This window comes from Panthera uncia (assembly GCF_023721935.1).
Source record: "Panthera uncia isolate 11264 chromosome A1 unlocalized genomic scaffold, Puncia_PCG_1.0 HiC_scaffold_17, whole genome shotgun sequence".
In the NCBI taxonomy this organism is placed as follows: Eukaryota; Metazoa; Chordata; class Mammalia; order Carnivora; family Felidae; genus Panthera; species Panthera uncia.
Genome location: NW_026057577.1, coordinates 56,892,328 through 56,902,562, shown reverse-complemented (window position 1 = coordinate 56,902,562; position 10,235 = coordinate 56,892,328). Strand labels below are relative to the sequence as shown.

The 10,235-nt window shown below is 39.1% G+C and overlaps 1 protein-coding gene across 4 annotated transcripts in view; it reads left to right on the top strand.

Annotated features, from left to right (window-relative positions):
- WDR41 (WD repeat domain 41) overlaps positions 1-10,235 on the top strand; it is a 188,861-nt gene that overhangs the window by 4,836 nt on the left and 173,790 nt on the right. For 3 of the 4 annotated variants that reach the window (XM_049649692.1, XM_049649691.1, XM_049649693.1), the window contains one exon: positions 1,283-1,349. The exons of the other annotated variant lie outside the window; for it this stretch is intronic. In XM_049649692.1, coding sequence (XP_049505649.1) covers positions 1,313-1,349 — 37 coding nt within the window. In that variant the 5' untranslated portion in view covers positions 1,283-1,312. Of the gene's footprint in view, positions 1-1,282; positions 1,350-10,235 lie in introns of those variants that run through there. 4 annotated transcript variants of the gene reach the window in all.

The window sequence follows — 10,235 nt, the reverse complement described above, 5'->3', positions numbered from 1 at the left end:
TCTCTCCCTCTCTCCCTCTCTCCCTCTCTCCCTCTCTCCCTCTCTCCATCTCTCCATCTCCCCTGCTCATGTTAGCTCTCTCTCTCTCTAAAATAAAAATAATTAAACATGGTTTCAGGAGTCTAGAAAACGCCTTTCCTCTTGATCTTTACCTGCTTTTTAGAAATGAATTCAAGATAGTTCTACCATGCCACTGAGAAGGCTCTTTATTTGTGTGGGGAATCTTTATCAGTGGAATTGTCTTCTTGTGACATGAGCTCTGGGCTGATGTAACAAGAAACTTGGGAGCCAGCTCTGAGAGTACTTTGAGGGGGATTGGTGGCATTGTAAGGGAGAGGTGATGGTTTGACTCTATCCACAAGGGAGAGCATCCTTGAATCCTTTGGTGCTACAGATATGTTTCTTGTCTTTCCATGCAAGATTTTATAAGAGGATCTTTTTATTTTACTTAATATATAATATTAAATATTCATAACTCAGGATAAGCTGTTTCTCATTTTTCTGTCCTTCACTGTCAACCATAGAATCATAAAATCTTAGCACTTAAAGGGATATTTGAAGTCACCGCATTCAAATTCCCTGAATAGTTGTCCTGTTTTCATTTCATGGCAAGTGGACTTGCAGATTCTGACTCATCACAAGACAGATCTCTAGTTTTGGCCCAAGTACCTGGAAGTCCTTCATTTCATTGAGACTAGTCTGCTTCCTGTTCTTCCTTCTGTAGTCTTGCCTTGTTAGGACTTTCCATCACCTATCTTAGTACTGAAATGATTTTTATTTTTAGTCTTTTATTAATCAGTATAAGACTAGGATATGGTATGGTACCACATAAACCTTCTTTTTCTGGCTTGAAACAACCCAGGTCTATTTCTTGCTTACATAAATTCCACTATAAGTGAAGTGATTCCCCAGGACAGCTCCCCTTCATGCGGAGACTCAGTGATAGCAAGCTTTTTTTTTCCATTTTGTGGTTTGGCCACCTCATTATGGGGTTTCCATTGTCTTTTGGGAAGGAAAGGAGAGAACTGGAAGGCTGTGAATTGGCTCTAATGGTTTGGCCTGGAAACTCCTGCTAATATTCCAATAAGTAAGAACTAGTTATGTAGCTTCTAATTGCAAGAGAGCTGGCCAATATAGGGGAGCACATGGATATTCAGTGAGTAGAAAATACCTCTGCAGTCTTATTTTCTATGTCATAAATACCCTTAGTTCCCTTATTTAACATGTTTTTCATAGTTTATAAGTCAATAACTACTTTTTTTTTTTTTTGCTTATTGGCGAGGCTGTGGAGATGGGGGTGCCAGAGAAATAGATGATGCCCAAGCTCTTGAAGAACCTATATCTAGATGGTGAGACAAATTTTAGTTAATATACAGTGCAAAAAGTGTTGTACACAAGCTGTTTTTAATGGTTTGATCAAGTGTTAAATTCTCTTATCTGTATAATAAATGCACTGGGAATTCAAAGAAGCAAGAGATCATTGGGGCTAGAATTCCTGAGCAAGGCTTCCTGAAGGAACTGGGCCTCATAGGATAGCACTGTCACCCTGGAGGATTCTCTTCTCCACTTTACTGGAATTTTTTTGTCCTTTCCTTGTGGGCCTTATTTTCAGATCAATAAAGTAGGTGTGGAATATTTATCTCTATCATTACCAAGTTCTCTATTACCCTCTTAAATTTGGAGTCCTTGATCAGATTTAGGTCTCTAATGACCAGGACAAGTGATGGTGGACCATCTGCCATACCCACATTAGTAGCCATTTATAATCTCATATAGTGTTGTTATAGTATCACAGATATTCCCCAAATGGATAAATTGTAGCAATGTAATTCCCCAATAGCTAGCATTAACTCTGGCAAATAGTAGGTACTCAATAAATGTTTATTAAATTGAATTTAGGTTAGACAGGTCAGTGTTAAAGCTCCCAGCTTATTGCACTTGCTATTTGCCTGTTATCACCTAGGGGAGTGGTTACCAATATTAAAATACCATATATTAAAAGGCATATGTAATTATTTATTTTTATTTTATTTTATTTTTTGTATTTTTATTTAATTTATATTTTTTAAAATTTACATCCAAGTTAGCATATAGTGCAACAATGATTTCAGGAATAGATTCCTTAATGCCCTTTACCCATATAGCCCATCCCTCCCCCCAGCCCCCCTAGTAACGCTCTGTTTGTTCTCCATATTTAAGAGTCTTTTGTGTTTTGTCCCCCTCCCTGTTTTTATATTATTTTTGCTTCCCTTCCCTTATGTTCATCTGTTTTTTTCTTAAAGTCCTCATATGAGTGAAGTCATATGATATTTGTCTTTCTCTGACTAATTTCACTTAGCATAATACCCTCTAGTTCCATCCATGTAGTTGCAAATGAAAGATTTCATTCTTTTTGATTGCCGAGTAATACTCCATTTGTGTGTGTGTGTGTGTGTGTGTGTGTGTGTGTGTGTGTGTATACACACACCACATCTTCTTTATCCATTCATCCATCAATAGACACTTGGACTCTTTGCATACTTTGGCTATTGTTGATAGTGCTGCTATAAACATGGGAGTGCATGTGCCCCTTCGAAACGGCATATCTGTATCCCTTGGATAAATACCTAGTAGTGCAATTGCTGGTGTTGTATGGTAGTTCTATTTTTAGTTTTTTGAGGAACCTCCATACTGTTTTCCAGAGTGGCTGTACCAGTTTGCGTTCCCACCGACAATGCAAAAGAGATCCTCTTCCTCTGCATCCTGGCCAACATCTGTTGTTGCCTGAGTTATTAATGTTAGCCATTCTGACCGGTGTGAGGTGGTGTATCTCATTGTAGTTTTGATTTGTATTTCCCTGATGATGATTGATGTTGAGCATTTTTTCATGTGTCGGTTGGCCATCTGGATGTCTTCTTTGGAGAAGTGTCTATTCATGTCTTTTGCCCATTTCTTGACTGGATTGTTTGCTTTTTGGATGTTGAGTTTGATAAGTTCTTTATAGATATTGGATACTAACCCTGTATCTGATAGGTCATTTGCAAATATCTTCTCCCATTCTGTGGGTTGCCTTTCAGTTTTACTGATTGTTTCCTTCACTGTGCAGAAGCCTTTTATTTTGATGAGGTACCAATAGTTCATTTTTGCTTTTGTTTTCCTCACCTCTGGAGACATGGTGAGTAAGAAGTTGCTGCAGCCAAGATCAAAGAGGTTTTTGCCTGCTTTCTCCTTGATGATTTTGATGGGTTCCTGTCTTACATTTAGGTCTTTCATCCATTTTGAGTTTATTTTTGTGTATGGTATAAGACAGTGGTCCAGGTTCATTCTTCTGCATGTCGCTGTCCAGTTTTCCCAGCACCACTTGCTGAAGAGACTGTCTTTATTCCATTGGATATTCTTTCCTGCTTTGTCAAAGATTAGTTGGCCATACATTTGTGGGTCCATTTCTGGGTTCTCTATTCTGTTCCATGGATCTGAGTGTCTGTTTTTGTGTCAGTACCATACTGTCTTGATGATTACTGCTTTATAATACAGTTTGAAGTCCGGGATTGTGATGCCTCCTGCCTTGGTTTTCTTTTTCAAGATTGCTTTGGTATTCAGGGTCTTTTCTGGTTCCATACAAATTTTTTTTTTTTTCAACGTTTTTTATTTATTTTTGGGACAGAGAGAGACAGAGCATGAATGGGGGAGGGGCAGAGAGAGAGGGAGACACAGAATCGGAAACAGGCTCCAGGCTCCGAGCCATCAGCCCAGAGCCTGACGCGGGGCTCGAACTCACGGACCGCGAGATCGTGACCTGGCTGAAGTCGGACGCTTAACCGACTGCGCCACCCAGGCGCCCCATCCATACAAATTTTAGGATTATTTGTTCTACTTCTGTGAAGAAGGCTGGTGTTATTTTGATAGGGATTGCATTGAATGTGTAGATTGCTTTGGGTAGTATTGACATTTTAACAATATTTATTCTTGCAGAACAAATATTCAAGAAGCATGGAATATTTTTTCCATTTTTTTGTGTGTCATCTTCCATTTCTTTCATAAGCTTTCTATAGTTTTCAGTGTATAGATTTTTTCACTTCTTTGGTTAGATTTATTCCTAGGTATTTTATGGTTTTTGGTGCAATTGTAAATGGGATCGATTCCTTAATTTCTCTTTCTGTTCTTCATTGTTGGTATATAGGAATGCAACCGATTTCTGTGCCTGATTTTATATCCTGCCACTTTGCTGAATTCATGGATCAATTCTAGCAGTTTTTTGGTGGAATCTTTTGGGTTTTCCATATACAGTATCATGTCATCTGTGAAGAGTGAAAGTTTGATCGCCTCCTGGCCAATTTAGATGCCTTTTATTTCTTTGTGTTGTCTGATTGCTGAGGCTAAGACTTCCAATGCTATGTTGAATAAAAGTGCTGAGAGTGGACATCCCTGTCTTGTTCCTGACCTTAGGAGGAAAGCTCTCAGTTTTTTCGCATTGAAGCTGATATTAGCTTTGAGTCTTTTATATATGGCTTTTATGATCTCGAGGTATGCTCTTTCTATCCCTACTTTCTTGAGGGTTTTTATCAAGACAGGATACTGTATTTTGTCAAATGCTTTCTCTGCATCTATTGAGAGGATCGGTGGTTCTTGTCTTTTCTTTTATTGATGTGATGAATGACGTTAATTGTTTTGTGGATATTGAACCAGCCCTGCATCCCAGGTATAAGTCCAACTTGGTTGTGAATAATTTTTTTAATGTACTATTGGATCTGGTTGGCTAATATCTTGTTGAGGATTTTTGCATCCATGTTCATCAGGGAAATTGGTCTATAGTTCTCCTTTTTAATGGGGTCTCTGTCTGGTTTTGGAATCAAGGTAATGCTGGCTTCATAGAAAGAGTTTGGAAGTTTTCCTTCCATTTCAATTTTTTGGAACAGCTTCAAGAGAATAGGTTTAACTCTTCCTTAAATGTTTGGTAGATTTCCCCTGGAAAGCCATCTGGCCTGGACTCTTGTTTTTTTGGGAGATTTTTGAGTACTAATTTGATTTCTTTACTGGTTATGGGTCTGTTCACATTTTCTATTTCTTCCCTCCTGTTTCAGTTTTGGTAGTGTATATGTTTCTGGGAATTTGTCCATTTCTTCCAGATTGCCCATTTTATTGGCATATAATTGCTCATAATATTCTCTTATTATTGTTTTTATTTCTGCTGTGTTGGTTGCGATCTCTCCTCTTTCATTCTTGATTTTATTTATTTGGGTCCTTTCCTTTTTCTTTTGGATCAGACTGGCTAGGGGTTTATCAATTTTGTTAATTCTTTCAAAGAATCAGCTTTTCTGGTTTCATTGATCTGTTCTACTGGGTTTTTTTTGGTTTCAATAGCATTGATTTCTGCTCTAATCTTTATTATTTTCTGTATTCTGCTGGTTTGGGGTTTTATTTGCTGTTCTTTTTCCAGCTCTTTAAGATGTAAGGTTAGGTTGTGTATCTGAGACCTTTCTTCCTTCTTTAGGAAGGCCTGGATTGCTATCTACTTCCTTCTTATGACTGCCTTTTGCTGCGTCCCAGAGGTTTTGGGCTGTGGTGTTATCATTTTAGTTGGCTTCCATTTAGTTTTTAATTTCCTCTTTAACTTCCTCATTAGCCCATTCATTCTTTAGTAGGATGTTCTTGAGTCACCAAGTATTCGTTATCTTTCCAAAATTTTTCTTGTGCTTGATTTCAAGTTTTATAGCATTGTGGTCTGAAAATATGCATGGTATGATCTCGAACTTTTTGTACTTGTTGAGGGCTGATTTGTGTCCCAGTATGTGGTCTATTCTGGAGAATGTTCCATGTGTACTGGAGAAGAATGTTTATTCTGCTGCTTTAGGTTGTAATGTTCTGAATATATCTTTTAAGTCCACCTGGTCCAGTGTGTCATTCAAAACCATTGTTTCCTCATTGACTTTCTGTTTAGATGATCTGTCCATTGTTGTAAAAGGGGTGTTGAAGTTCCCTACTATTATGGTATTATTATCAATGAGTTTCTTTATGTTTGTGATTAATTTATATATTTGGGTGCTTTCATATTTGGAGCATAAATGTTTGTAATTGTTAGGTCTTCTTGGTGTATAGACCCCTCAATTATGATAAAATGCCCTTATTCATCTCCTGTTACAGTCTTTATTTTAAAGTCTAGATGGTTTGATATAAGTATGGCTACTCTGGCTTTTTTTTTTGTCGACCATTAGCATGATAGATGGTTCTCCATCCCCTTACTTTCAACCTGAAGGTGTCTTTGGGTCTAAAGTGTGTCTCTTGTAAGTAGTGTATAGATGGATCTTGTTTTCTTACCCATTCTGTTACCCTGTGTCTTTTGATTGGAGCATTTAGTCCGTTGACGTTTAGAGTGAGTACTGAAAGATATGAATTTATTGCCATTATGTTTCTTGTAGAGTTGGAGTTTCTGGTGGTGTTCTCCGGTCCTTTCTGGTCTTTGTTGCTTTTGGTCTCCCCTACCCCTGCTCTGTCTTTTCTCCCCTCAGAGAGTCCCCCTTAAAATTTCTTTCAGGGCTGGTTTAGTGATCACAAACTCCTTTAATTTTTGTTTGTCTGGGAAACTTTTTATCTCTCCTTCTATTTTGAATGACAACCTTGCTGGATAAAGAATTCTTGGCTGCATATTTTTCTGATTCAGCACATTGACTATATCCTGCCACTCCTTTCTGGCCTGCCAAGTTTCTGTGGATAGGTCTGCTGCAAACCTGGTCTGTCTTTCCTTGTAGCTTAAGGACTTTTTTTCCCTTGTTGCTTTCATGATTCTTCCCTTGCCTGAGTATTTTGTGAATTTGACTATGATATGCCTTGTTGATAGTCGATTTTTGTTGAATCTAATGGGAGTCCTCTGTGCTTCCTGGATTTTGATGTCTGTGTCTTTCTCCAGGTTAGGAAAGTTTTACACTATGATTTCCTCACATAACACATCTACCTTTTTTTCTCTCTTCATTTTCTGGGACCCCCCCCCCACCATGATTTTGATGTTCCTTTTTGATGAGTTACTGATATAATTCTTAAATTGTGCTCTTTTGCCTTAGTCTCCCTCTTTTTTTCTGCTTCATTATTCTCCATAAGTTTGTCCTCTATATTGCTGATTCGCTGCTCTGCCTCATCCATCTTTGCCACCGTGGCATCCATTCAAGACTGCAGCTCAGTTATAGCATTTTTTTATTTCATCCTGACTAGCTTTTACTTCTTTTATCTCCACAGAAAGGGATTCTAATGTATTTTTGACCCCAGCTAGTATTCTTATCGTGATTCTAAATTCTGGTTCAGACATCTTGCTTGTATATGTGTTGATTAAGTCCCTGGCTGTCATTTCTTCTTGCTCTTTCTTTTGGGGTGATTTCCTTCATTTTGTCATCTTGAAGGAAGAAAGGGAATTAAAAAGGTAAAAAAAATAAAATTAAAAAATTAAAAACAAGACACACACACAAATCAAATAAATGATGCTAGATCCTAGGTGTGTTTTGGTCTGGTTGTTGAAAGGAGCTTGATAGATTAGAGAAAAAAGGGGGAAAAAAAAGGTTTGAGAATTTGAAAAAACGAATACAATGAAATAGAATAAAATGAAATGATGGAAGAAAATAGAATTTGAAAAATTTACAAAAAAGTAAAAAATACAGTAGAAAAACATTAAAGAAAAATATTTTTAATAAAAATTGAAAATAAAAATAATTTTTTTCTCTTTCTGTATTTAAGAAAAAGAAAAGAAACAAAAAAGAAAAAAATTAAAATTGAATAGATGGACCAGCGAACAGACTGAAATACGATTGAAATTACACCGTTTTTTTGTAGAGATCAAACTGTGAAGCACTTTATAGTCCATAAACTAAGCAGGCAGAGAGACTTGTGGTGTTCCTGAAGAGCGAAGTTGGCCCAGTTGGGCAGAACTTAGTGTAATGGCTCCATTCTCCAGTAGATGCTGCTGCTTAGCTTTCTGGATTGTTGTGGCGCTTCTAAGTGTGTATGCGCATGCGTGGGAGCAGTGAAAATGGTGTCACCCAGCTACCAGTCTCTAGTTTGGGAACTCTGTTCTCCCCAGTCAGCAACTGCACACCCGTCCTTTGTCACCAGCTTGCATCCATTCCCCGCTTTTACACTGTCTGTGACCAAGCTGTCAGATTGCCAGGTGGTATCTCCCTCCTGAGTTTTATCTCAGATGCGACTGCTCACTCTGAGGGACTGCGGCTTTGACCCAATCAGACCCTCTGAGGGTCTCACCAAGCAATGGCTGGGTGCCGGCCATGTCCAGGAACATTCGTGGGACTGTGCTGCTGCCGATGCCCAGACTGTGGCTGGGTGTCAGCCTGCCCCAGAAAAATGTTGCACAATTGTGTAGCAGCAGTATTTCAGGGATTATGGAAAATCACAACATGCATCTGGCACCAGGCTTCACACTTAACAACCTTGTTCCAGCACCACCAAATGTGGTTGTTCTCTGGAGTCTGCTGGGACTGGGTGGCTTCACAGCCTTTACCAATCTCCTTCCTGCAGAGGAGCCACCTCTCCCTGTGTGGCCCGAGGATCTCCAGACCTCACTCTGCTCCTGGGGATTTGCCCTTCCCACCAGAGCACCGCCAGGTACTGAGCTGCGGAGTTTCAGACTCTGTGCTCCCCGTGTTTATAGAGTCTTAATGGAATTTAAACCCTCTCCTTTCTCCCTTTTTAGTTCAGTCCCTGCAGCTGTTTCCACTTTTCCATTTTCTCTCCACATGGATTTTTTTTGGGGGGGTGCTTTTCCCATACTCTCCCCCCATCCATCCTCTCTCTGCAAGCAAAAACAGCTCCTTGCCCTTGTGGCCTCTCTCTTCCAGTTCACCTCTTTGTGCTGCCATACCTGCTGAGTTGGGGTTCACGTTGTGCAGATTGTTGTGTTAATCCTCAGCTCAGTTTTCTAGGTGTGCAGGATGGTTTAGTGTTGATCTGGCTAGATTTCATGGACGTGAGATGCAAACAAAACTTCCATGCTCTTCCGCCATCTTGGCTCCTCCCCCCCAAGGCTTATATGATTATTAAGATGAAAAATAAATCACTCCTGATAACAAGCAAAATAGTATTTTCATTCTCACAAAAAGAGACTATTCTCATCCTATGGTGAGCACAGTGCTCACTTGGAGTAAACTAGTCACCCGCGGGAGGCTAATTACCTTTTCCAAAGAACTGGACTACCATGTAGTGTGTTCTCAAAAGTAATTTAGTAAATGATGCTCTGGTATCTTGAAAGAGTTAATATGCCACTCTTAGAGACTCCAGTGACTGGATTGTTTCTCACGATAGAGGGAGGAGTACATGCTTGTCAGAAAATCTGCTGTCTTAGATTTCCCTGTTGGAAGACTTAAGAGCTTCATTTTCATTTGAAGCCTAGTGGCTTCTCTGAGAACTGATTGTATGCCATCTGACATCTCAGATTTGAAGAGTTATGATGAGAATTCTCTCTTAAGGCATACAAACTCCAAAGTAGGACCTTGAGGTTCTTGTAGGGGTTGCTTTGGATAGCCTGAGTTAGGAGATCACTGCTTCTCAAGAAGGTATGTTTTTTTCCCTTTTAGTTTTAGAAGAACAATCCTTGCCCCTATTCTGCTGTAGTTGAGGACCATGAAGATATGCAGCAGAGTTTGGAAATCATAGTTGTAATCCTTGATCAGCTGTTAGCCTAACTATGATCTCAGTCCAGTCACTTAGCAGCTATGAACTTGTATTTCCTCATGGGTTAACTGAAGTTCTTTCCCAATGCTGACCAAATCTAATAATGCTATAACTGTATGGTTGACCAGTGTGGGGAAGTCAGTTTAAAAATACCTGTTAATCAGAGGCCTAGGCTGGTATTTGTCTAATCTTTCTTTTGAAGATAATTTTCTTTTATCTGGGAGGAGATGATCTGATTCTGAGTTAAGTTAGCATTGTGTTAAGGGGGTGAAAAGGTAAGCAGATAACATCAGTGTTCTACTGGAGAGTTCCTGCCACCAACAACTTCCCTTGCCTCCTTGTAATAGGATGCAGGCAAGGGGTTGGGACTGCATTAGAATTATTTTACAGAGTAGGAAAGGAAGTTTGGAATATGCAGGAATTTAACTTTCCATTGAAAACATGGCTTTGCAAAAAAATCCTCACCCCTGTGCTACAGTCATTAGTGCCATGGGGTTTTTATATTATCCAGTAAAGTATGTTTAGTCCATGAATTTAACAGAAAAGGAAATATTAGAAAGAAAATAGACAACCCAGACATATTCTCCTAT